This window comes from Drosophila subobscura, chromosome O, assembly GCF_008121235.1.
Source record: "Drosophila subobscura isolate 14011-0131.10 chromosome O, UCBerk_Dsub_1.0, whole genome shotgun sequence".
NCBI lineage: Eukaryota > Metazoa > Arthropoda > Insecta > Diptera > Drosophilidae > Drosophila > Drosophila subobscura.
The window spans coordinates 12,102,722-12,126,433 of NC_048533.1; the positions used below are offsets into that span (position 1 = coordinate 12,102,722).

At 49.2% G+C, this 23,712-nt stretch overlaps 6 protein-coding genes across 7 annotated transcripts; 3 read left to right on the forward strand and 3 right to left on the reverse strand.

Moving 5' to 3' along the window:
• The first annotated feature begins 1,793 nt into the window (after positions 1-1,793).
• Positions 1,794-9,852, forward strand: LOC117896836 (probable multidrug resistance-associated protein lethal(2)03659). Of its 2 annotated transcripts, none has more exons than XM_034805351.1 (8): positions 1,794-1,960; positions 4,934-5,179; positions 5,230-5,361; positions 5,424-5,593; positions 5,650-7,493; positions 7,547-8,432; positions 8,497-9,193; positions 9,258-9,852. In XM_034805351.1, exons 2-8 carry the CDS (start codon positions 4,995-4,997, stop codon positions 9,565-9,567), a joined length of 4,224 nt encoding a protein of 1,407 aa, XP_034661242.1. In that variant the 5' UTR covers positions 1,794-1,960; positions 4,934-4,994; the 3' UTR covers positions 9,568-9,852. The 2 variants fall into 2 exon arrangements, with proteins under 2 accessions (XP_034661242.1, XP_034661244.1); XM_034805353.1 differs by having other exon boundaries at positions 4,953-5,179.
• Positions 9,604-15,801, reverse strand: LOC117898877 (titin). The gene is made up of 6 exons (XM_034808560.1): positions 15,481-15,801; positions 13,434-15,415; positions 13,250-13,373; positions 10,710-13,189; positions 10,231-10,631; positions 9,604-9,635 (listed from the first exon to the last, which is right to left on the reverse strand). The coding sequence occupies exons 1-6, from the start codon at positions 15,607-15,609 to the stop codon at positions 9,604-9,606; spliced, it is 5,148 nt and encodes a 1,715-aa protein (XP_034664451.1). The 5' UTR covers positions 15,610-15,801.
• A 13-nt stretch (positions 15,802-15,814) lies between these two features.
• LOC117896846 (iron-sulfur cluster assembly 2 homolog, mitochondrial) lies at positions 15,815-16,457 on the forward strand. The gene is made up of 2 exons (XM_034805371.1): positions 15,815-15,955; positions 16,012-16,457. The coding sequence occupies exons 1-2, from the start codon at positions 15,912-15,914 to the stop codon at positions 16,400-16,402; spliced, it is 435 nt and encodes a 144-aa protein (XP_034661262.1). The 5' UTR covers positions 15,815-15,911; the 3' UTR covers positions 16,403-16,457.
• LOC117896842 (protein phosphatase 1 regulatory subunit 21) lies at positions 16,397-18,219 on the reverse strand. Its single transcript, XM_034805365.1, has 5 exons — positions 18,045-18,219; positions 17,573-17,944; positions 17,331-17,510; positions 16,756-17,268; positions 16,397-16,696 (listed from the first exon to the last, which is right to left on the reverse strand). The coding sequence occupies exons 1-5, from the start codon at positions 18,123-18,125 to the stop codon at positions 16,607-16,609; spliced, it is 1,236 nt and encodes a 411-aa protein (XP_034661256.1). The 5' UTR covers positions 18,126-18,219; the 3' UTR covers positions 16,397-16,606.
• A 139-nt stretch (positions 18,220-18,358) lies between these two features.
• On the reverse strand, positions 18,359-20,535 carry LOC117896845 (protein takeout). Its single transcript, XM_034805369.1, has 4 exons — positions 20,225-20,535; positions 19,132-19,221; positions 18,910-19,060; positions 18,359-18,844 (listed from the first exon to the last, which is right to left on the reverse strand). Exons 1-4 carry the CDS (start codon positions 20,313-20,315, stop codon positions 18,412-18,414), a joined length of 765 nt encoding a protein of 254 aa, XP_034661260.1. The 5' UTR covers positions 20,316-20,535; the 3' UTR covers positions 18,359-18,411.
• Positions 20,536-22,311: 1,776 nt separating this feature from the next.
• LOC117896844 lies at positions 22,312-23,234 on the forward strand. Its single transcript, XM_034805368.1, has one exon. It carries the CDS (start codon positions 22,334-22,336, stop codon positions 23,213-23,215), a length of 882 nt encoding a protein of 293 aa, XP_034661259.1. The 5' UTR covers positions 22,312-22,333; the 3' UTR covers positions 23,216-23,234.
• The last annotated feature ends 478 nt before the right edge of the window (positions 23,235-23,712 follow it).

The following is a 23,712-nucleotide window of genomic DNA, read 5'->3' on the forward strand; positions in this document are numbered from 1 at the left end:
AAGGATTCATGGCAACGCGCTGCTTTTCATAAATATTTCAAATGGCTACTTGGTACTGCCGCCTGCCTGGTGACAGTTCATTCCGCCACTTGACATTGCGTTTCAGCTTTTTCCTTTATTTCTGTGCGACACAGAGCACTGGCATGAGTCCTCGTATGTGTGGCAAATTTCCATGGCAAAAACGGACACAGAACTCCCCCTCTGTAACCAATGAGATGCGAGATGTCGCTGTCTCTGGAGGCGCGATAAGAGCTAGAGACCATTTCGCAGGTGGGACTCCCCCACTTAGGACTTATGCATTGTTAATGCTGTTGCTCGCCCTAGCCTGCAGCCAGTTTGAGAGTCACTTGCCTGTGTCTATGCGACTGTCCGCCAATGTGTAACCAATGTCAATGGGTTGCCAAAAATAAATTCGAAGTGTTCACCCCGGCACACAGCACACAAGTCGCAATATTGATTCGATATAAGTCGCGCGCGAATTTTCCTTTATAGCAGCAAAGAAAAGACTTTTCCGCTTTTGGTGGATCTCACATTTTCCGCAAAAGGAGTTGACGGTTGTACGCGACTCGCACAACTAAAATGCGGCAAGGTGAAAGCGAAATTCACGTTGCCTACGCCGTATCACTCACACGCAGTGTTTGACCTACATCCTGTGGCATACGTGAATGAGAGACAGGGAGAGAGCGAGGCAGAATGAGTGCAAGAGCGAGCTTTCAGCTTGAGTGTTTTTGTACCTTTGCTAGACTTTTGTTTACGTTCTCAGCTATTTTTGGCGCCAAAATAGAACAACTGTTGCAGTGTGTGTTTACACAGGCGCTGCAAAGGGGGAGGAGTACATACAACGCCTCCCGTCATTTAAGTGGGCTAAAGCAACAGTCGAGTATACACATAATAAAAGAAATATTTTTGCAGATGTTGGTGGCAAATTTTTGGAATTTTGATTAGACACCGAAGTATTTTTTTATTATTTAGAGAATAATTTATATAAATTGTGGAATATTTTTACATTAAGTAAAAAATCGATCTTACAACGTAAGTGTAAAAAGCTTTTACATGACATGTAAAAAGCTTTAGCTAGCTCTCTGGCGGTAAAAAAGCTGCGTCTCTCTCGTTCGATTCAAGAGCGATTCAAAGGCGATTCAATTTTGTAGAGTATCGCAGCTGTGAAAACAAATCAATTCAGTTAAATCTTTTGAACATTTATTTTAGATTATACTTAGTGCCAAGCGGCCTTAAATTCACTAAGCATTTTCTTCAAACAATTTCTGTTAATCTGCTTGTAGGATTTGAGGAGGTACGAATTAATACTTGGACTACAAAATTATCTCAGACCAAAAAAAATCTAGAAAATACAAATAAAAATGCATAGTAAATTCAGTAAATTCTCTGTGCAATCTTTAGTCTTTTGTCGTTTTGCATAGTAATACTTTGAATAATATTTAAAAATTAAAATAATATTATATTTTGTTGTATGTTAGTCTTCCCAACCTGGTCTAAAAAGAATTAGCGCTGAGTTTGACTTTATTTACCATTTTCAAAATCAATACATAAAACTTTATGGCAATAAATCTAAAAAGAAAGTTTATGCAAATAAATTAAGTTTAAACGAAAATTCAACAGCCATAAATCGCAATGTTCTAAAGCTAATTTACATTTTTAATAAAACCCCTGTAGTGCAGTGTAAGCTTGTTCTCTTTCGCTGTACAAACTTTCAGTGCTCTCTCCCATACAGTTCTCTCTCTCTATCTCTCTCACTGCCATTCGTATACCAAACATGAAGCTTGGAGCATTCCTTTACGGCCAGTGCATTGAATCGGTTGTGTTTTCGTTCGTTCGTTCGTGTCCACCGTTCAGTTTCGTTCCTTCTTTTTTTTGTGGGTATTTCTGCACGTGTTGACTGTTTCAGAGTGGCAGACAAATCACACAACAGTGGAAAATATTTAATGCTGGAGTAGTGCTTGTAAGTGCTTTGATGATTTGTTTAATTTTAAAGCGAATTAATTCAGTTTGTCGCCCTTTTCGCCCGGCATGTGTCTCGCTCTCTTTCTCGCTGTCTGTCGTTCGCGTAATAAATGGCATAAAAATACATACTGTGTGCGTGTGTGTGAGTCTGTGTGAGCACTTGGCTTTTGGTGCTTTCTGCTTCCCCACCCCTGCCACTGAACTGTTCACCAATATGCTGTCTGTCTGTGTCGCCGTCTCCCTTTTGGTTTTACGTCATTAACCGTTATTTAATTTGGTTATGCACCCATGAGGGAGAGTGCAACAGCGAAAGAATTTGCAGTGCCATGCCGGTTTTCCCCTCCCCCGCGAGCGACTGCTGTCTGGCAACCACTTGTTTGCCTGCGCGGGTTTCGGCTGCGAGTTCGCCGATACCGTTTGCATTTCTGTGTGTGTGTGAATCGAGTACAAGTGGCTGTGCCGGTAAAACAAAAATTAATCACTGTTTTTACAATTGGTTTTTGTTTTCACAGCAACAGCAGCAGCAACAGTTTTTGCCCGAAAAGCTATCAATAATACGAGTACGGGTGCTCGTAATTGCACTGCCATTGTGAGTCGCTGTTTGCATTTCATTTCATTCGAACTCTTTGCGTGTGATATGTGAAACGGTAAATTGAGTGAACGGGTAGGAACACAACTGTTGCGCACAGCAGCAAGCTAACTGTAAAACGAGCGGGGGAGAAGTGAACGGAGAGAGAAGCGAAGCCTGGGATTGAGTTGTGCAAAACGTGGTCTGCGATTGTGCAGAGAGATGATAAAGAGATTAAAGCTGAACTTAGATTTAAAGTGAAAATATATAATAAATATCTTCAAAAAATGTAGGAATGAAAATAAAGAGGAAAAAACTTCAGAACCGCTTTATAAAGTAACTGGCAGTATCCTAAGTGCCTTCAAGTAGCAGAAATTTCAACCGAACCTAACCTAAACTCATCTAATGAATAAAGTGCACACCCTTTAGCCGGCTGGCGCGCATTCTAATCAACATACATACATACATTGTATATGTATATGTATATATGTGCATACATACATATGTATAAATTGTATATAGATAACAAAAAATATGTAGGCCAACTAGCGCTCATTTTATCATTTCTTTGAGCGCTGCCAGATAATTCTAATTACTTAATTAATCGCACTCATTATGTGGGTTTAGCTCGAGAGCAGTGAGACAGAAAATTCAATGAATTGCTCTTCGGTTGGTCGTTCCCTTTTCTATTTACGTAAATTAATTGCCATTGATTGGATAGCATTCACACGAACAATTAAGAACCATCAAGTGAAATGGGAAGATTCCAGTGACCCAAGGCATAGCCCTCATAAATGGTTGTTGGTTGCATCAACAATTTCGCGGTCAATCACTTTAATTTACCCAACTGTAAGCTGAGAACTTGCAATGTTTGAAACTTTTCCAACTTAGCTTTTCATGTGAAAACTTTCCATGCAAAAAGTGAAATTTCCTCTAGCCAAAAAGTGGGTCAAACTGTGTGTTAGTCTGGCACATGGCACCTGGCTTATGACCTTCCTAAAAGCAATAGACAACTAAACACAGTCTGGTGTGTGTGGCTTATCTTGTGCAGGTCTCTGGACTTTTGCTTACCAATTCATAAAAATTATGATTATTGTCATGGTGGTGCATTGAGGGAGGAGCACACGTCCACGTCCACGTACGTGTCTCAAAATGCGTTTTGATTTACGATCTTCGTGTCGCATGCTATCAGTTACAGACAATGCAAATAAACATGGCTCAAAGCTAATGACCGATATCAAGCGGTGTGACTGACCGTCTCATCTGAAGAGAGGAATGTGTGTATCAGTGTGGTTTATGCTGAGCAAAGTTCGTTTTGTCTTGTCTTTTTATGGTGCACGTTCGTGCTCGTAGTACGCGTATTTCTTGCTGAATTGGTATTATCTGGGGTGAAGAATTGTGGGCCATTAACTTAAATTGTGTCAGAATGTTGCTTAAAAATTTGAAGTATTTTGGGAAACTTTAAGGCATGGTTTTGTCGTGCTAAGATGTGTTTCCGGGTGTTGTTTCTTTTTCTCAACACTGCCATGGCTACCATCATTCATCATTCTGTTCTCAATGTCGTAGTTGGTTCCAGTTCAGAGTCTAATCAAATCCTGTCTTGAGTTACAGAAAAGCCAATGCATTTCTACCTATTGATCCCAGACAATTCTTGGCCGATCCTTTGGTTTTTTTACTGTGAAAATTCCCTCCATAAATACACACCTTTGGCTGCATCAGTCTTTTCTTTATTTAAAGTATGATTTTTTGATAAGTTCTTAAATTAAATTACACTTAACCCTAATAAGTGGCAGAAGTGACTCTTAAATTCATTAATTTTTTACATTTACTGAGTCTGTTTAGGTTTTATTTATACATTTTCCACAGCTTTATCTTTACAGCCATGTGCTGCTGTCATATCCATGTTCTTGGCTTAGCATACTTATCATAGGAAAAACTTTTCATGTAAATGCAATCAATCTACAAGTGGAAGCTAAGTGTTCCCAAAGCCACTGTTGCTGTGCGCGGAGCCTTTGCCTCTTGTTTATTATTAAAACTGGATTTAAACCGGTTGAGAGTACCAAGTGCTACGTTCTCAACCGATTAAGTGTTAGAATATTGGCATTTTCAACTCGTTTTACTTACGAAAATTCAATGATAACTGCGTCCCGAGTGCACATAATCTTTACTGTAATGTAATCCCTTACTAATTGGGTTATAAGTTATTGCTCAAGGTCGTAGCTGATAAGCAAACGGAGCACAGAACAGATCAGCGCAGCACTTGGCACAGCATATAATACAATAATATATCATCTTATAGGGTATTACTTGCAGCCTGCTGATTGTACAGAGCCTTATCAGAATCGTGCACGCTGGAATGAAAACCCCAGACGTATTTTTGTTTTATGTTTAACATGAGTTCAGTTTCTGATTGTCGCCACAGGTGGAAGCGCAGACACGCTGAGGCAGCAAGCCACATGATAATATGGATAGCAGTCCAAAGCCGGAACGTAAAAATCCGCGTCATGGTGCAAATATCTTCTCACAGTTGATATTTGTATGGGCGCTGCCATTGCTCTACCGAGGATCGCGTCGCGGCCTAAACACAGACGATCTGACGGAGTGTCTGGAGGAGGATCACTCGGAGCAGTTGGGCGATCGTTTGGAGGAGTAAGTCGGAGCTTAATGATCATTTAAATCCAACTAAAACTCTCTTTCAGTGAGTGGTACAAGGAGGTGGAGCGTGCACATCGCAAGTCCAAGAAGCCGCGCCTGAGGAATGCGTTATTTCGGTGTTTTTTGGGTCCCACGATCGTTAATGGATTTATTTGTTTGATTTACATAGTGATCAAGTGAGTCATAATTTAAGGCTAGATTTTGGTTGTTTTTTAATCATTTTTTCAACCCCTTTTAGAACCCTAATCCCCGCTGTTTTGGCACAGCTGTTGCTGCAGTTTCAAAAGCTGCCAGATCCGGTCACAGGCGTCAAGGAATTATCCTTAAATGAGACGCTGAACAGAACTGCACGCGCCATAGGCACGGTGGCCAAGGCTGTAGCAGATCTGAGCGGCACAGGCGGCGACGGTAAGCAGCTCGGAGATCGAAGTGGCAGCTGTAGAAATAATCAATTTTATTTGCAGCTAACTCACCCAATGCCATAAGCAAAGGTGATGCCAGCAAGGAGTACACACAACTCTCCACAGCGGAGTCTTCCCCCAGCAATGCCAGCGTTCTGCGTAATAGCTTCGAGCAGGCCACCGAATACATTTGGAACGATGCCTACAGCCTGGGCTGTGTGCTCGTGGGCTCCACGCTCTTTGGCTGCTTTCTGCTGCATCATGTGGATCTGCGTCAGCGGCTGATGGGCGCACGCATGCGCATTGCCTGCTGTTCGCTGATCTATCGCAAGACACTTCGACTCTCCATGAAGACGGCGGGTCAGACGCCAGCGGGTTACCTCATCAATCTGCTCTCGAACGATGTAAATCGTCTGGACTATGGCTTCATATTTATGCACTGGATTTGGATAATGCCCATGCAGGCGGTGCTCACGTGTTACCTCATTTGGCTGCGCATTGGCATCCCGGCGCTGGTGGGCGTCATCGGGCTGCTGCTGAAGACGATACCCGTGCAGACGGCACTCAGCAAGCTGACGTCTGTGCTGAGGATGCGGATTGCAGAGCGCACGGACGCACGTGTGGGCATCATGAATGAGCTGGTGCAGGGCATACAGGTGATCAAGATGTATGCCTGGGAGCGACCCTTTCAGGCAGTCGTCGCTGAGGCGCGACGCAGCGAGATCCAACAGATACGCTATGCATCGTACCTGCGTGGCTTCTACCTCAGCACCATGGTGTTCACGGAGCGCTCCACACTCTACATCACCCTGGCAGCAGCTGCTCTCATGGGTCAGCCCATCACCGCGGACTTTGTGTTCTCCGCCGCCAGCTACTACAACATTCTGCAGCTGGTGGCTGCCATTTGGTATCCGCTGGCCATTAGTTTCGGTGCCGAGGCTTTGGTGTCGCTGCGCCGCATACAGGACTATCTGCAGCTGGAGGGACGCGATGAGAAGACGCACGGATTGACGCACAAGCAGAACCAGGATGGTGGCGATACGCGGGCTGTCATCCTCAAGGACATCAATGCCAGTTGGGACATTGAGAAGCCGCTGGCACAGCGCACGCTCCAAGGCATCAATCTGCAAATCGAAAAGGGACAACTGTGCGCCGTAATTGGCACTGTCGGAGCTGGCAAGAGCTCGCTGCTGCAGCTGCTGCTGGGCGAACTGCCAATCATTGATGGTGGAGTCGTCATCCAGGGCGATCTCTCATATGCGGCCCAGGAGCCTTGGCTCTTCACGGGCACCGTGCGCAAGAACATTCTGTTCGGAGAGGAGTACGAGCGCAAGCGCTACCAGGAGGTGACACGTTGCTGTGCGCTCACCACGGACTTTCAGCAGCTGAGCAACGGCGACAAGACGGTGGTGGGGGAGCGCGGCGCCTCCCTCTCGGGTGGCCAGCGGGCGCGCATTAGCTTGGCTCGTGCGGTGTACAAGCCCGCCTCGATCTACCTGCTGGATGATCCACTCAGCGCTGTGGATGCGCACGTGGGGCGACATTTGTTCGATGAGGTCATAGGGCCACGCGGACGCTTGGCACAGCAGAAGGCCACGCGGGTGCTGGTCACGCATCAGGTGCACTTTCTGTCCGAGGCGGATGTGATTGTCATTGTGGATCAGGGACGCATACTGAGGAAGGGCACCTACGAGGAGCTGATCAACAGCGAGCTGGACTTTGCCAAGCTGCTGGAGCGACCCAAGGAGGATGAGACAGAGACTAGCAGCAGATTGAACACTTCATCGCCCACGATCAGTGGCCACGAGCTGGAGGATGAGGATGAGGACATACCCTACATCGATGGCGTGCGCGATGGCTATCAGCCGCTGCGGAAACAAAGCAACTCCACGCATGGCAGCAAATCGGTGAGTAGAAGTCCACAACCAAAGGCTGCCACAGCTAAAATTTGTTCCCACAGCTAAACAGCAGCGATCAAACGGACTTGGATCAGGATGAGGATGATCTGGCGGAGGCCCAGGCCTCGGGTGGCATCTCGCCGCGCGTCTGGTACGAGTATTTCCATGCGGGCAGCACTTGCCTCAGCTTTAGCTTTATGGTGTTCGTCATGCTGATGTCGCAGGTGGTGTGCAGCAGCTCGGACTTCTTCTCCAACATCTGGACACAGCAGGAGCATCAGCGTACGCTCGGCGAGCCCACCAGCTTCACCACCTTCGAGTGCATGTACATCTACGGTGGCCTCATCATTGCCGTCGTCATTATGACCACTTTTCGTGGGTTTTTGTTCTTTAAAACCTGCATGCACGCGTCCAAGGTGCTGCACGATCGCATGTTTGGCTGCATTTTGCATGCCACAATGCGGTTCTTCGACACGAATCCATCGGGCAGGATATTGAATCGCTTCTCCAAGGATATGGGCGCCATTGATGAGCTGCTGCCGCGTGCCATGATGGACTTTATACAGATTGCCTTGGTCATGTTTGGCATCCTCATTGTCATCTCTGTGGTGAACCCGGTGCTGATGGCTGCCATGCTTGTGGTGGCCGTCATCGATATGCTCATCCTGAAGTTGTACCTGCGACCATCGCAGGATTTGAAGCGATTGGAGGGCATTTGCCGCAGTCCTGTGTTCTCACACTTGAGCTCATCGCTGTCCGGACTGGCCATCATACGCTCGCGACAGCTGCAGGATGTGGTGGCCAAGGAGTTTGATCTGCTGCAGGATGTGCACAGCAGCGTTTGGCAGCTCACGATGGCGGTGAACACAGCGCTGGGCCTGTGGCTGGACTGCGTCAGTTGTGTCTTCCTCACGACGGTCACTTTTAGCTTCATTATCAGCAATGAATGTGAGTACCAGCCGGAGCACCTTTGTTGACATTTTCTTGACAGTTTTCTCTTGCTTTTTGGCAGCCACCTATAGCGGCAATGTGGGCCTGGCCATTTCCCAGGCCATGATACTCACGGGCATGGTGCAGTATGGCGTCCGGCAGGTGGCCGAATCGCTGCAGCAAATGACCAGCGTGGAGCGTGTGCTGCAGTACACCGAGCTCGAGCAGGAGCCGGCTGTGAGTGAGAAGGAGCCCCCGGCACAGTGGCCCAGCCATGGGCAAGTGGAGCTGCGTGACATGAGCTGTCGCTACGATCCGAATGGTTCGCCGGTGCTCAAGCAGCTCAGCCTCACCATCGAAGCGGGCTGGAAGGTGGGCATTGTGGGACGCACAGGCGCCGGCAAATCCTCGCTAATTGGCGCGCTCTTCCGACTTGCGCACATTGAAGGTGGGATCTACATCGATGGCATAGATACGGGCAGCATTTCGCTGGAGATTCTGCGCACGCGCATCTCGATTATACCCCAGGATCCGGTGTTGTTTTCCGCCACCATTCGCTACAATTTGGATCCCTTTGAGCGCTACACGGACGCTGAGCTGTGGCACGCGCTGGAGGATGTGGAGCTGCGTGGCGCCATACCCGGCCTGGACTACATGGTCACGGAGCGTGGCAGCAACTTTAGCGTGGGGCAGCGACAGCTGTTGTGTCTCGCACGGGCTATACTGAGGAACAACAAGGTGCTGGTGCTGGACGAGGCCACAGCCAATGTGGATCCACAGTGAGTGCTGCAAACTGTTCTCCCAGTTGCTTTGGTTTATTCTGCATTTATTTTCCCTACCCAGAACCGATGCACTCATCCAACGCACCATTCGGGTCAAGTTCCAGCAATGCACTGTGCTCACGGTTGCCCATCGGCTGCACACGGTCATGGATTCGGATCGCATAATTGTCATGGATGCGGGCACAGCTGTGGAGTTTGATGTGCCCCACTTGCTGCTCAAAAAGTCACGCGGACATCTACGACAAATGGTTGAGGCCACGGGCAGTGAGGCGGATGGACTGAAGAAGGTGGCCAGCGAAACGTTCAAGCGCATGCAGCGGCAAAGGGAGAGCCAAAGGCAGCTCCAGGATGATCAGCAGCAGGGGGAGTAAGTGGCAGTGGGTGGACAACCCCACCGTGATACGCATTTACCCGCACAGCTCGCAGCTCACAGCTGTTGCTGTGTTTTCGTACCAAAATGATTTTTTCTTTGCTTTACATTAATTCATACATTTTATGTATGTAATTTACATTTTTCCATGTACTTAGCCTTTAGCTTAAGTTTTTTGACTAACGAAAAGTCTTGATTGTGTGCTGCCTTATATGTATTGTATTTAGTTGTTAAATATGTTAAAACTCTGCACTCAAAAAGCGAGAAAACGCCAGTGAAAATGTACCACAAAAAATGTACGCAACATGACATGCATAAAACTTCACTCATTTGTTGTAAATGTACTCAAATTAAATATTAAAATATACTTTGTATATGCCCCAAACACTTCTTGGAGTTTTTTCTTTGAATAAATACTTGTTTTTCAATTTATTAAAATATATTAAAAAATTGTGGCTAAAATGTGTTAAAATTGCTTGAGGCTAAAATTATTTTCTTGGTGATTTGGAGGCGGCTTTCAGTTTGGTTTCCCAACTCCCGGGGGTCGTCTGTGTGGGAGCATCTGTGGTGGATGTGGCACGGGCGATCTGATGCTGCGGTGTCGCCCTGGTGCCGCTCTGCTGCTGCTGCTCCCTGGTGCCGCTCTGCTCCTGCTGCACTGAACCAAATGGCACCGGCGGCGTTCCATCCGGATAATTGATCAACGAAATGCGACTCTCGCCCGAAAACAATTGCGAATTGGAGGCCGAGGGCACCGATTGTGTGGTCAAGCCATTGGCCGACTTTTCCTGCACCGTCTGAAAGGAGCCGCGCGGCGTCGATGTCTTTTGTCGATCGGTGGTGGCGCCCGTGCCATGACCCAGGCTGGGGCTCTGCGGCGAGCTGGAGCGGGAAAGCGAGTCCACCAGCGAGTGCAGAAAGCTGCTCTTCAGGGAATCATCCGAGCTGTCCACACGATGCTTGAGCAGCTCGCGCGTGAGAAATTCGCGCAGATTCAGCGAGCGACCAATCTGACTGGCATCCTGAGCGGAACGATCGGTGCCACTCCGACCGCCACTCAAGCGACTTGGATGCGAGTCGGGGGAACTGGCGCCGCTGCTGCTGTCCCGCTGCCGCTGCCGTTGCCGCCGCAAGCTGTGCCACTGCACGCCAATGCGCTGCAGTTCGCGGTCAAACTCGCGCGACAAGCTGCTGCCCGTGAGCTGCTCAATGCCGCTCTCGTTGGGCGGCTCCGTGGAGTCGGGTGGCACGCTCTCCCGGCGCGTGCTGCTGGCCACCTCCTGCGTGGTGATGACTTCCGTGTTGCCATCCGAACGCCGTACCGTGGACTTGATGATGCGACGCTGACGCAGCTCCTTTTCCACATCAAACGAATCTGAGGAATCGTGCTCGAGGCTGGCTGTGTCAATCATTTCTCTCTGCTCTGCTGGCAGCTGTTGCATGTACGCCCGCCGATCGGGAAACTCCTCAATGGGCACGCTGTCCAGTCGCAATTGTCGCATGAGCTCGCCCGTTGTCACAGTGCCTTGGTCCGTCTCCTCCACGTGTAATCGGGTGGTGGTGACGTTTCTCAGATACGCATTGATGCTGGGAAACTCGCGGTAGTTGAGGCCGCCGCACTGCTGATTGATGGCCTGCACGAGCTCATCGAAGTCCGCCTTCAGTTGCTGACTCTGATCCGCATCCAAGTGGGACAGGTCCAGCTGCAGCTCACGCGCATAATCATCGAAATTGGGAAACGGTTTGGGCAGTGGCGTGGCAGCCACCAAATGCGACTGGCCGGGCGTCTCCACCTCTGCGATGGTGGACAATTCGTGTGCCAGCTCATCGGCATCCAGCTGTGGGCTGTAGCGGCGCATGGTGGCCGGTGGTGCTCTGGCCCTGCGCTGCGTGCTTGCGGCTGGCTCTGCATCGGCGGGCACCTGACCCAAGGCTGTGATGGGTCGCGACTCGGAGATGCCACTGTCTCGGCTGGCAGCCGTTGGCTTGTGTTTTATGAGCGGCAGCGCCTCAGAGGTGGAGGGCGTTGTGTTGTCGCTGCGATCCGAGATGGTCCTAGATCTAGCCGCCCTCTGTGTCTGCTTCTGTGACTCTTTCTGCCCTTCTGGCAGCTCCAAGTACTCCGTGGACAGTCGCTCGCCTTCGCTGGCCGAGGTGAGCGTGACCTCCACCAGCCGCTGCTTCTCCTCGCGCACTTTGGTTATCAGCTCCGTGAGCTCGGCTATGCGATGCGTGCAGTTCTCGGTGAGCTGCGCATAGCGTTCGATGTGCACCTCAGATGGCGGCTGCTGGCTCTCCACCGCAGACTGCGATGTGCGCTTGGCTGGCGGAGCTAGCGTAACAGATTTTCTGGTGGGACTGGACCGACTGTTGCTGCTGGGACGTGGCTGGGCTTTCTCCTTGTGCCTTTTGGCTGGCTCCTTGGTCGCGGGCAGCTGCTTGTTGGCCAAGCGCTTGTTCCATATTTGATCGAAGGTCTGCATGCTGCTCTCTTTGTCCTGCTGACTGCGCAGCGTGTCCTCCAGCTCGTTGACAAAACTGCGATTGTCCTGTATAAAGTTCTGCACCCGCTCCATGCGCAGTCTGTCAGCTGCCGTCTCCTCTGGCTGCGCCACGCTGACACTCCCCTCGGGTGTCATGTTCCGCGATACATTTATGATCGACGGCTCGGGCGTGGGCACTTCCGAGCTGCTCACGCTCAGCTCCTGCACGGAGCGACGTGTCATGCCCAACAGGCGCTGGATGTAGTGCGCAATCATGGGATCCACTTGAGTGGGCGGCCCCTCCGTTGCCGACGCTGGCGGCTGCAGATTCTTGTAGCTAATTGGCGGCAGACTGCGGTACGCTGTGGAGTTAGAATCGATGGAGTTTTGACGCTGCGGCTCCGTGGCTGGCAGCGCGTCCGTTGAGGCTGGTTCCTTGGCTGCCTCGATGGCAGTGGATCTGGCTTTTGGTTTGGGTTTACACTGCTTCACAGTGCCATCGCTGTTGACTTTGATGATGATCACTGGCTTATCCTTCGCATTCACCTCGATGTCGCTGCTCTTCTTTTGCTTTTGCTCCTTGTAGAACTTTTTTAGACGCTGCTCGAGCAGCGCTTCCTTCTGCACCAGCTCCGTTTCGCGTTCGTTGAGCGTGCGCGCTTTTTCGGTCAGAATATCCTCCCGCTCCTGCCGTATGCCATCGAGCACCTGCTTGTCCTTGTCTGCCTGTGAGGACGATCGTTCGCCTGCCTTCAGCTCCTCCAGCAGCTGTACGCGTATCTTTTCCACACGATCCAGCAGATTCTTTAGCCTGAGGGATTTCGTGGTGTTGGACTCTGCGGCGCGTAGATCCGAACGCAGCTGCTTGCTCTGATCATCCACGTAGTCGAGCAGCATGGAGCAGCAGCTCTCGGAGCTGCCCTTAAAGCCCGCCGCTCTGTCTGGCTGTGCACCCAAATTGATGGCATTGGCTTCGGGCTGCTTGCTCCTGCCACCAGCTCTCGCAGCAGTCGTAGTGGCAGCCACTTCTGGGCAGGTAACAATAGCCGGACGCAGCAGCATCTCCTCCATGGCTTCGTTCATTTTGTGCTCGCGTCGCGCTGCCAAATCTGCATAGCGATGATTGGCTATAAAGTTGGCCTGCAAATGGGGAAATTAAGCAAAGGAAAATGTGGAAAGTTCTTTATGTGAAACACTCACATCGCTGGGCAGCAAATTTGGTTGCTGTTGGGATAGCGCCTCCAGTTTTTCGGTCAATTCCGCGCAGTCTCTTCGGACTTGTTCGCGCTCCAAGGCGCGCTGTCCCCGCCTGTCGCACTTTTGCCTGTTTGTGGTTTAGTTTTGGTTTATAATTTCTCTTTAAATATTTAAGTTATTGCCTTACCTTAGCTGCTCCAGCTCTTCTTCCCGCAATCCCCTCAAATGATTCTCACTAAGCGCTTGAGCCATGGCATTGGGTTGCCTCGCATCTGGGCCATTTAATTGCACCGAACTGACAGGCGCCTCGTAGGTGCGATGATACTTGTTGTTGTGATCGTAGAAATGAACGTTCGTTGGCTGGCGCAGCATGAATGTGCCCGTGGAGTCCGTGGAAGGCGCTGCTGATGATCTTTGGGCAGTTGAAGGCGGTCTGGGCAGCGGCATTGCTTGCTGCTGCTGTGCGTACATGGCATGCTGGGGAGCTGCTGGATAGGGCATGGCATATGGCTGCATTGGCTGCATGGAATGTTGTGGATAAGGCGCTTGAGACTGGGTATAAGCAGCGTAAGAATGTGGAGGAGGGAATGCCGCTTGCTGTTGCTGCTGCAGAGGCGGAGGAGGAGGATAACGTGCTTGCTGTTGCAGAGGAAGAGAAGCATAACGTGCTTGCTGCTGCTGCTGCAAAGGAGGAGCATATCGAGCTGGCTGTTGCTGTAATGGAGGAGCGTACGCCGCTTGCTGCTGTTGCAGCGGAGGAGGAGGATATTGCTGCTGTAATGGTGGAGGATATGCCGCTTGCTGCTGCTGTTGCATGGCTGGACGATAGCCTGCATGCTGTTGCTGTTGAGGAGGAGGATATGCCTGTTGCTGCTGCTGCTGTTGAGGAGGATATTGAGCCAGCTGCTGAGGATTCGGTGGCTGCATTTGTGGCGCTTGCTGCATTGCTAGAGGTTGCTGCATTTGTGGCGGCAGTTGCTGCATTAAAGGTGGAGCTCCTTCCTGAGCTGCTGCCTGCTGTGTCGCTTTTGCAGCTGGCGGTTGAGTGTTTACTGCTTTTGGCAACGTTTTGCGCTTCAATCCCGCATCTATCACCTTGGCAGGCGTTGCATCTGTCTTCAGTCCAGTGGTTCTGCGCGCTGCCTGCTGTTGGCTCGGCTTTGTGCCTTTCTTGGCTGGCTGTGTCCGCTTAGGTGCTGCAGCCACAGCAGGCGCCTTTGCTGCTTTCTTGGGCGATCTGGGCAGTGACTTTGTGGGGCTTGGCGGCGCTGGCACTGGAGCTGGTTCCTCAGGCGCTGGCGCTTCGACTGGCGCTGGTGCAGGAGCCTCCACGGGCCGCACAATTATCTCCGTGCGCTTAACCAAGTCCGTGATTTGTGTAAAGCGCGGCCGGCGTGGACTCGTGCTGGACGCGCTCGTGGGACGCACCACATGGCTGAAGTTGCGATTGGTTTGAATGTGTCTGTCGTTGATGTCCAGCCCCGTGCAAGTGTTGATCACGCGGCAGTCCACGTCGTCAATGTTCACATCTAGTATGACTGTGGGGTTCTTTTTCAGTTTGTTTGGCGCCTCGGCACTGGGCGCAACATCCTCTAAGTGCAGAATGGAGGAGTCGCTGCTCTCGCACACAAAATCCACACAATCCTCGTCATCGTCCGAGCTCAGGCAGTAGCAATGGGGATGGTCATGGCAGCAGCTGCGTTTTGGAATGCTTTGATGATGGTTTGTACCCCCGCCAGTCTCGCGATTCTCCTTGTCTTTTTCCTTCTCCTCAGTCGCTGGCTGTGGCTGTGCCTCTGCCATTGGCGTCTGTGTGCCCGTTGTGGCGCGCCCTTCTGCATTGAATTTCACACCAGCAGTTGATTTCAGCTTCACTTGCGTTCTGCCTGCGTTTCTTTTCATTGCGCGCTGTCTGCATTTATTTATTTTATCGTTTTTCTCCTGCTGCCGCTTCTCGTTGCGTTCCGTTTCCGCTTGGGCCGCACGATGGGCGGTGCCCACCTCAAATACGGCCGTACGGTAGTCTTGGTTTTTTTTGGCCAAAACATGCTCGCGCCATACATTCAGCTCGTCCTGCTTGGTTCGCTGCAAACGTTCGATTTGGCGCTTCTTTTCCGCCGCAACATCCTGGCGTATTTTTCGTGCCAAGTCGCTGGACTTTTCACGCACCTAAATGAATATGCGTTGTAAATGTTTACAAGAGTGAGTTATGCTACTGCGTAGCTGCGTCTTACCTGCTGTAAACGAGTTATGCGACGCTCGTTTTCAAGATCTTTTCGGACACGAACTGGATCGTCGAGTACGCTGACGGGTCGCCTGCCGCTGCTGCCAAAGTGTCCTTTCACCGATATATGCAGTGCCATCAGCTGTTGCTTTTGCCTAACACTAAAAACAAACAAAACGCGCAAAACGAAAACCAGCAAAACAAATATAACAAACAAAACGCGTAAAAACACAATCAAATTCAAAATTCCACAAGCCAATTGAGGCGCAAGCGCAGGGAATGCTCACAGCGCGTATCGATGCGACACGCTATCGATACATCGGCTGACGGCAAATCTATCAACTACTGCGATACAATTCATCGCAACGAACAGCTGTGTGACTTTGTTTTGGATTACGAGATAATAAATACAAATTTGGAAATTAAATTTTCGGCACCGAAATGGCGTACCTACTGAGGCAGTTGATCAAGCCGGCGCTGCAGAGGTAATTAAAAAAGCAAATGGGAATAAGATTGTAGCGTAATGTTGTTGTTTTTGCAGAAATTTCATCAATTCAGCGTCTGCATTGCGGCATGCCGCCACGGCCAAGGCCAATGCCGATGCTAAACAGCAGATACAAGTCAGTGAGAGCTGCCTGAAACGTTTGCGTGAGATCTGCATCGATGGCTCGTTCCTGCGCATCACCGTCGAGGGCGGTGGCTGCTCGGGTTTCCAGTACAAATTCGATTTGGACAACAAAATGAACGAGGACGATCTGCAGTTTGGCGAGGACAAGGCCAAGGTGGTCATAGACACCGTGTCGCTGGAGTACTGCACCGGCTCCACCGTTGACTATCACACCGAGCTGATACGCGCGGGCTTTCGCATGATGGCCAATCCATTGGCCGAGCAAGGCTGCTCCTGCGGCAGCTCGTTCTCCGTTAAATTGTAGTTAAATTGTTGTTAAATTTTAGTGAATTTAATACATAGATATATGTTCAGTTATATACACGTCGATGCTGGACAACAAACAGGGAGAGGGTGGAGCTGTGGGTGCAGGCATATTCCATAATAACGCAGACACAGGCTGAGCCTGGGTTAGTTTTTACAATAATATACATGAAAGCGGTACGCGAGGAGCCTCCTCCTCCTCCATTCATTTGCAGGCAGCCAGCTGATCGCTCAGGCTAATCACTTGCTCGGTGAGCACGCTGATCTGTTCCTCATAATTAATACGCGTCGTGGTCTGCGGAAAGAGTTTGGATTAGCTACAAGAAGTTTAGTTGCAGCGACAAAGCCACGTACCAATTCCTCTTCCATCATTTGCAGCGCACCACCCAGGCTGGCCAGCTGCTCATCCTTGGCGCTCAGCTCGTGCGTGGCATTCTCCAGGCAGTTTTGTAGATGCTGCACCTCCAGCTCGAACGAGCGCAGCCGCGACTCAGCGTGCACCTTCAGTCGCAGCAGCTCCTCAAACTTTTTGCTGAAAACGCTGTAAATGAGCTGCTCCTTGGTGGGCGGCTCGGCTGGCTCCTGCAACGAGTCACGCGCCCGTTGACTCCCTCTGGCTTCCAGTTCGCTTGGCTTGACGGTTATGCCCGCCGCGGCTGTGCTGCAGCTGCTTATGCTGAGATCCTTGCTGGGGTTGAAGTTCTGATGCAGCTTCATCACCTCATACTGGGCGCGCCAGTGTGCCGCCTCCTTCTCCAGCATGGCAATGCGATCCTCTGCTGTGACATGATTCGAGTTGTTCTGCTGTAGATTATGCAGCGGCGTGTTGTCACTGCCAGTGGCACTCAACGCATCCTCGCTGCCAAGCTGTAGATCAGCATAAAGTGTGGAATTAGTTAGAGATTTGAGTAGAGTCTGACGGCACCCACCATGCTGGCCGCATCCACCAGTTTGGTCTCCAGTTCGCTGTTTCTGTGCTGCAATGTTTCCACTTCTTTGCGCAAACGTTTCTCCAGCTCGTTCTGGTCCCCAATGCGCTTCTCCAGCTTCTGTTCGAGCGAGGCTATGCGCTCCGTGTGCAGCAACAAGTCACGCTGCTTGTCATCAATCTGTGGGTGGTTGGGTTTTGGTTCGATTTAGTGGCAACTTTTCTTTTGTTTTTTCCGCTCACCAATGACGTCAGCTGCGCATTTTCCATGATTTTCTTTTGCAACTCCTCGAATATGAGCGCCTCTTGCGCGGCATTCGCTTCGTGGGCTGCCTCGGCATCGCCCACATCCACTTTGTGGCCACCCAACAGCCCACGTCGGGGTGCTGCATCTTTGTCCTTTTTCTTGCGCTGCTGCTGCTCGTGCGCTGAGATTTCCTGTTGTAGTTGCGAGACGCGCGACTCCAGCTGCTTGTTGCGAAAGCCCAGCGAGTCCACCTCCTGTTCGGTGCGGCGCAGGCATGTGGCATACTGCTGCAGCTGCTCCCTGAGGCCGCCCTCCTTCGCCTGCTCCTCCAGCACGGCCTTCTTCAGCACCGTCGCTTGGGCACGCAGCTGTGCGGATGCGGATTAAATTAGATTAGCGCCAGTGCCGTTAATGGGCGTAAACTGTTGCTGCGGGTGGCCAGAGAAATCTAACCGGATCGCATCTTACCTTTGAGTATTCGCTGGCTAATTTCTGGTACTTGGCTTCCGACACTGTCGGCCCGTCCATGGTCACCGCTTTTTCCGCCATGCAGGCAGCCGGTGAGAGTCGTTCGTGGGTGTTAGTGCAAATGCAAAATTGTTTTAAACAAAAAGACACCAATAAAAACAAATAAAAGTAGAGCTGCCAAACCAACGATAGTGAACTATCGATAGATAACATTCGGTGCCCTGGCAATAGATGCGGTGTTGGAAAACGACAAGCCGTACGTTATGATTACATATCGTTATCGTTTAATTTGAATTGAAATTCTAAACCACAAATTAAATGTTATTGAATCCTTTATTAACTAAATATAAACATAAATTAACCACCATTAACTCTGGAAAATAGTATCGAAGGGCACCTTCTCAAACAGCTTGTTGGACAGCTCGCGGAAGATGAGGCCAAAGCTCTTGGCATAACCCACTTTCAGCTCATTGAAAACCGTCTCCCAGTTCTCATTGAGAAAGCGATTCATGCCATCGGACAGGGTCTTGTCATTGAAGAGATTCTCAAAGTTCAGGTACACACGCTTTGGTTCGAAATTAACGCGATAGTCCTTGAGGCGCATATACTTGACGCCATCCTTCTCGAAGGGTTCTCCAATCAGGCGATGTTCGATTTTGGTGTTCAACAACGTCACATTGGACTTGCCATGGCCAGTGATGGGCAGCAGGAGAATCCTGCCGGACATCTCATAATCGCCAATCATCTCAATGCGATCCGTGCGACTCTCACAGATGATTAAATGTTTGTCCAAGTCGGTTCTGTGGGGGGGAAACATAAGCATAAGCAGTGCTCTACGGCTGGGTGTGGATTTTCTGCTACTTACTTGTACCGCAGGATCTTGCTGGTGGATATCAAATCGTGCACCTTAATGTTCTTCAAGGCCTGACGTAGATTGATTGGCGCATTGCCGGCATCTATAACAAGTTTCTTCACGGCAAGCGGCTCCAGCGGCGGAATGCCGAATTCTTTATTGCCTGTCCAATGATAACAAAATAACTCTTAGCACGTCATTCCCCCCCATTGTCTTGGCCATATCGATACGAACCATTTTTGAGCAGCTGTATGGCCACATTGACGGCATCCACCAGACACTTGTCGAAGTTTGCATCTCGCTTACATTTGGGGAAGCCTTCGGCTGTGGAAGCACAAGAAAACAAAAAACATTGACATTGAAATTGTTTTGGAATCTTTGGTGGCTTTTGCGGAAGTTTCACCCTGCAATTGGGCCAGCTGTCCGTTGGCCAGAGTTCGTTGGCCACCACAGCAAGCAAAACTCGTTTGTAAGCCCAAAACACAGAAATATCTCGAAAGAAGCTGAGCGAGCGAGCACACAGCATAATTTAGTGGCTCAATGTCAAGTTGAAGCGGCTCATTTGTGATGAATAAATTGTCGTTGGAGCTTGTGTGTGGCTGACCTATGGCAACAGTTGCCATTAATCAAGCGGACACTCCATGGAATGCTGAAATTAATTTACAGCCATAATGCAGATCGAATTGAATTGGATTACATCTGTGTGTGGTGTGTCCTTCTCTGTTGCCTCTTGACGCATATAAGCGGAAGTGCTGGCTGCACTGAACTGGATCTGGACTGTCTGGCTCTGTGGCTCAGTGGATCACTGGACTGTCTGCCCAAAAACCCGTCCACCCGTCCATCGTCATCGAGTGTCAACCTGTTTGCCTGTCAGTTGCATAAGCTGCAGACGCACCACAACTGCTACCCTCCCCTCCCTCCGCCATCTCATTTAGAGAATATTACGGCTAGCTCTGACCTCCACAAGTGTGGGGCCAAGCGCCTAAAACGAAATTAACTAGCTAATAAACAACATCTATCACGTTTTAGCCATAACCATATGCCCCCTAGGTGGCCGCACAAAGTGCGCAAATAACTAAACAGTAAAAAACACTAAAACAAACTGACAAAAAACAAATAAACAAAGCAAATTCCACAACTCAAAGGTACTGTGGACTGGCGGGGGGAAATGGTCAAAAGGAATTAATGGGAATGGCCAGTGTACTGGGAATCACTGGAAATGGATCACTGCGTGGGGAGATGGTACTGACAAAAGACTGGTTGCTGCGACACTGCGCAGGGGACTGCTCACGGTGAATGTGTCACTGATTAGGTCTCTGATACTTACGCAAATCTTGCTCTGCCGCCGTTACATTTAATTCCTGCGCAATCGCAACGATTAGCAGCAGTAATGAAGCTGCTGTCGACACACGGAACATGTTTTTTTTTTGGTCTGTGGGAAATCGGATGTAGCGTCCAGTCGAGAGAGATCTATTTCCTAAGTGTAACTTTTTGATTCACAACCAAACACACACAAACAAACACAAGCACACACAAGCACACTCTCACGCACACGCACTACTCCCGACTGTATGCTTCGATTTCAAGTCCTCTGTCCTCTACGTTTCTCCGGCAGCTGATGATTCTCGCCACGACTTATCACTGGTGTGTACACGGGATGCGTCGAGCGCTCGAGTTTTTATACCAAGCTTGAGCAACGGCAGCAGCAGCGACAGACGCAGCGCAGACGCAACGAGCAGAGCGAGCCGCACCGCTCCCCCCACGCCGTATTGAAAAAGCTTGCAGCCAGCAATCGATGAAGCTTCCTCTTCAGCAAACGAGCGAGCGAGCTTCTCCTTCTCTTTGACGCGCGTGCGAGCTTTGGCCCAAAAAGCGTGCGAGAGAGAGACCACCCCAAAAGCGCATGCGGACAACTTTTGCTTTCCGCTTTGTTGCATTTGGCAATGTAACCATCTCCACGGCACTAGCAGCAGACCCAGTTTCAGTCTCAATCCCAGACCGTTCCACTGCCCAGTCTCCGTTGCAGTCCCCGTTCCAGTTCCACTCCCAGTGCATAACCCTGTTATTGCCCTTTCATTTTAATTACTCATTTTGGTTCATTGAACTTTACATATGTTTAATGGTCAGTGGTTGTAAACCCTAATTGAGGGTTTTTGTAAGTAATGACCGAGGATGCGCTCGGTCGGCGGTTACCCATGACTGTAACTGTGACTCGCCGCTTGTTGTCTTATTCAATAAGTGGGGCAGCGGCAGGAAATTGAAACGGTTGCCTTAATTCAGTCACCTGATTGGTTTTAGTGCAGGTTCTACCACACGTTCGAGTTTTTATTGGTGCAATATTTAAGTGCATAAATCACTGGCACTAGCAGAAATGTTGATTACTTGGGAAATAAATTGTACATGGAAATTGAATGCGTTTTTAGTGCGGGAATTGGGAAATGCAATTAGGTTTTCATTTGCGACATGGAAAAGGAGATAAAAAAATAAAATAAAATAAAATAAATTCAAATATATGTATATTTAAGATATTTTTAAACACAATATTTCAACACCAAATTTATGCCATAACCATAACCATTGACAACAGAAATTATGCAAATTGAAGAAATGTAAATAAGGGTTGAAATATTCAGATACAAATTTCTCATCCCCATTTATTTGATAGTACTTTGCAACTCAATTTTTTGTGGCTACACAAACTCTTGCAAATGATGTGAAAAGTTTTTTTAAATTAAGAACTATTTTGCGCACAGTTTTGTAAATATTATTTATTTGTCGCTGAATGGTTGATCCGATTAATCGCTTAACTTTAATCCACCTTTAAGTTTGCTCTTTCAAGCCAAGTCCATTTTTAATCTCTCAAAATCATAGGAAAATTCTGTTGATTTGGGATAAATGTATTAGAGAATAATCAGAGTATTAATGAGCAATGAATAACGCTATTTTCTATGTAAAAGGTTTTACGTAATGAAGTACTTAAGCCTTTCTGTATTTCCCAGAAATATGTATGTCATCGAAGGTATAAAAAGTTCTACCCAAAAGGGCCAAAAGATCACAAAAACCAATTAGTATCAAATTCCTAGAAAAATCAAGTTTGTTGCTTGAGTCATTCGTTCGGACCGCCGAATTCTTTGGTGGTGGGTGCAAAACAGCCCAAGGATCTCCCGCCCCAGGCGTGTGTCTATGGAAACTGTTCTGTTGCAATTGTTGTTCAAATATAAACAAATAATGCGTGTGAGCCGGCTAGCGGTAAGTGCGAGTATATGGTAATCAAGTGTCGAGTGTTTTTTTGGGCACCACAGCAGACACATGTGTGGAAACCGGTTGGTGGCAGGCGGCAGTCGTCTCTGAACATTCTGTGCGCACGCAATCTGAGTGGAGCAGAGACCATAGAGTCGTCTCTCTGTCTATTACAAAACCCAAAACGAAAAACCAAATGCAACGCTGCTACTGCGGTGGGAACTTTGGTGCTGGCAGTGCGATGAGATCAGCGTTGGTGCAACCTCCACAGCAGCCGCAGCGTCCACGTGGCGATCTCATGTCGGTGACGTCTTCATCCAGACAAAGTACTCGACCCACGCAGTTTGTGCGCAGACCAAGCCTCAAGTCCACTGTGCCTGGACTGAGCTTGGGCTTGGGACACTCCAACACTCGCCTGAGCAACGATTTTAGTCGTCGCAACTCCACAGCCACCTCGGTGAGTCATTGCTCCAGCTGCAGCTGCAGCGCTGAAGCACAGCAACGACAGCAGAGTCGGGCCAAGGTTCTGCGCTGGGGCTGGGAGCGAACAGGAGGTGTCAGCAGCAACAGCAACACTACGACGATGAGCAGCAGCTCCCCTCAGTACACGGACAATCGACGTTTCTATGAGCAGAGCGCATGCGTTGCCAGTCGCCAGCCAAGCCAAGGTCAGGGTCAGGTTCAAAGTGGCAACTCGGCAGCGTCATCGTCATCGCCTTCTCCGCAGCCCCCATCAATGCACGCCAGCCACAACGACGAGCTGCAGCAGCTGCAGGCACTCCAAAAGTTTCGATTGATGAACGCCAGCGAATGCTTCAGCGATGTGCGCCAGGATGAGCTGAGACTGCAGCAGGCCTACGACAAGCTGCAGCGTGGCAGCACCCAAGTGGACACGGACAAGTGGCACAAGAACCGAGACAATAGGCAGCAGCAGCAGCAATTGAGCACTGGAACAACGCCCTATGCGCTGCGCCAAAAGATGCTGCAGCTGCGGCTGCAGGCGGATGAAGAGCAGGGCAGGGGATCGGGTGGCACGTGTGCACCAATGGGCAGGAGCTGCGCCCTAAGATTTAATTGATTTTGGGTGGTACATCAATTTAAGAACTATTTGGAGCTATTTATGGAAACTAGAAGGCAGTTTCCACCGGGTTGAGGTGCAAAACAAATATGATTATATATTATTACAATTATTCAGCCTGCAAAAATTGTGGTATAAAACCTACCTACCCAGCTGTCAAGCAATCTGAAAATAAAAATAATCTTTTAAATGTTCACTATGGACTTCAATTAATTCGCTTTAAAATAAGACATAGAAATGAATGGGAATTTCAAAAGTCTTCTGTGGAAAGGGATATACTAGTACACATTTCCATAGGCTATTAACTTATTATGAAAAATTTAGCCAGCAAACTGTTGTTGTATAATCGCGCAAAATTGTGTATAAAAAGAAAAGGCCCGGAAACATAGGATCACGTTAAAGTCTACACAATAATTCTTAAAATGAAAATAATCTTTTATGGTTTCATTATGGCTATTTTCTTCACTCGAAAGTATTGTTTTACTTGACCATAAAAT

Coding starts and splice junctions, on each gene's coding strand:
- LOC117896842 (XM_034805365.1), bottom strand. CDS start 18,125: ATGGCGGAAAAAGCGGTGACCATGGACGGGCCGACAGTGTCGGAAGCC. Junction 17,511..17,572: donor ATGCGCAGCTGACGTCATTG/GTGAGCGGAAAA, acceptor AACCACCCACAG/ATTGATGACAAGCAGCGTGA. Junction 16,697..16,755: donor AAATGATGGAAGAGGAATTG/GTACGTGGCTTT, acceptor CTCTTTCCGCAG/ACCACGACGCGTATTAATTA.
- LOC117898877 (XM_034808560.1), bottom strand. CDS start 15,609: ATGGCACTGCATATATCGGTGAAAGGACACTTTGGCAGCAGCGGCAGG. Junction 15,416..15,480: donor GCATAACTCGTTTACAGCAG/GTAAGACGCAGC, acceptor ATATTCATTTAG/GTGCGTGAAAAGTCCAGCGA. Junction 13,374..13,433: donor GAAGAGCTGGAGCAGCTAAG/GTAAGGCAATAA, acceptor AACCACAAACAG/GCAAAAGTGCGACAGGCGGG.
- LOC117896844 (XM_034805368.1), top strand. CDS start 22,334: ATGCAACGCTGCTACTGCGGTGGGAACTTTGGTGCTGGCAGTGCGATG.
- LOC117896836 (XM_034805351.1), top strand. CDS start 4,995: ATGGATAGCAGTCCAAAGCCGGAACGTAAAAATCCGCGTCATGGTGCA. Junction 5,180..5,229: donor TTGGGCGATCGTTTGGAGGA/GTAAGTCGGAGC, acceptor ACTCTCTTTCAG/TGAGTGGTACAAGGAGGTGG. Junction 5,362..5,423: donor TTGATTTACATAGTGATCAA/GTGAGTCATAAT, acceptor AACCCCTTTTAG/AACCCTAATCCCCGCTGTTT.
- LOC117896846 (XM_034805371.1), top strand. CDS start 15,912: ATGGCGTACCTACTGAGGCAGTTGATCAAGCCGGCGCTGCAGAG. Junction 15,956..16,011: donor ATCAAGCCGGCGCTGCAGAG/GTAATTAAAAAA, acceptor TTGTTTTTGCAG/AAATTTCATCAATTCAGCGT.
- LOC117896845 (XM_034805369.1), bottom strand. CDS start 20,315: ATGTTCCGTGTGTCGACAGCAGCTTCATTACTGCTGCTAATCGTTGCG. Junction 19,061..19,131: donor CATACAGCTGCTCAAAAATG/GTTCGTATCGAT, acceptor ATCATTGGACAG/GCAATAAAGAATTCGGCATT. Junction 18,845..18,909: donor AGCAAGATCCTGCGGTACAA/GTAAGTAGCAGA, acceptor TCCCCCCCACAG/AACCGACTTGGACAAACATT.